The 326-nt window shown below is 67.2% G+C and overlaps 1 protein-coding gene across 1 annotated transcript in view; it reads right to left on the bottom strand.

Annotated features, from left to right (window-relative positions):
* Nucleotides 1–326, bottom strand: part of SART1 (squamous cell carcinoma antigen recognized by T cells) — a 14,030-nt gene that overhangs the window by 5,894 nt on the left and 7,810 nt on the right. The window contains exon 10 of the mRNA XM_010572555.1: nucleotides 167–292. Coding sequence (XP_010570857.1) covers nucleotides 167–292 — 126 coding nt within the window. The remainder of the gene's footprint in view (nucleotides 1–166; nucleotides 293–326) is intronic.

Here is a 326-nt window from a genome sequence, read left to right as displayed (position 1 = left end):
TAGGAACCCTTCCAGGATCCCCCCCAGCTCCCGTAGGTGCCTACTAGGACCCTCCCCAGCACCGTAGAACTCCGTCAGCACCCATGGGTGCCCCCTAGGACCCTTCCCAGCACCCTAAGACACCCCCCCAGCACCCATGGGTGGCCCCTGCCCCCCCACCAGGCACCCACCTGGAGCCAAAGTCCCCACGGGTGTCCCCTGGGGCCAGGGGCAGGAGGTCGTCGGCGCGAAGGGGCTTCTCCTTCCGCCGGAGCCGTCGCACCCGGCGTCGCGTCTTCCGGAAAGTCACGCTCTGCAGGGGAGAGGATGGAATCAAATTACCCCAA

The sequence above is a fragment of the Haliaeetus leucocephalus genome, unplaced genomic scaffold (assembly GCF_000737465.1).
Source record: "Haliaeetus leucocephalus isolate CR32 unplaced genomic scaffold, Haliaeetus_leucocephalus-4.0 Scaffold341, whole genome shotgun sequence".
NCBI lineage: Eukaryota > Metazoa > Chordata > Aves > Accipitriformes > Accipitridae > Haliaeetus > Haliaeetus leucocephalus.
This window is presented reverse-complemented; position numbering and strand designations above follow the sequence as displayed.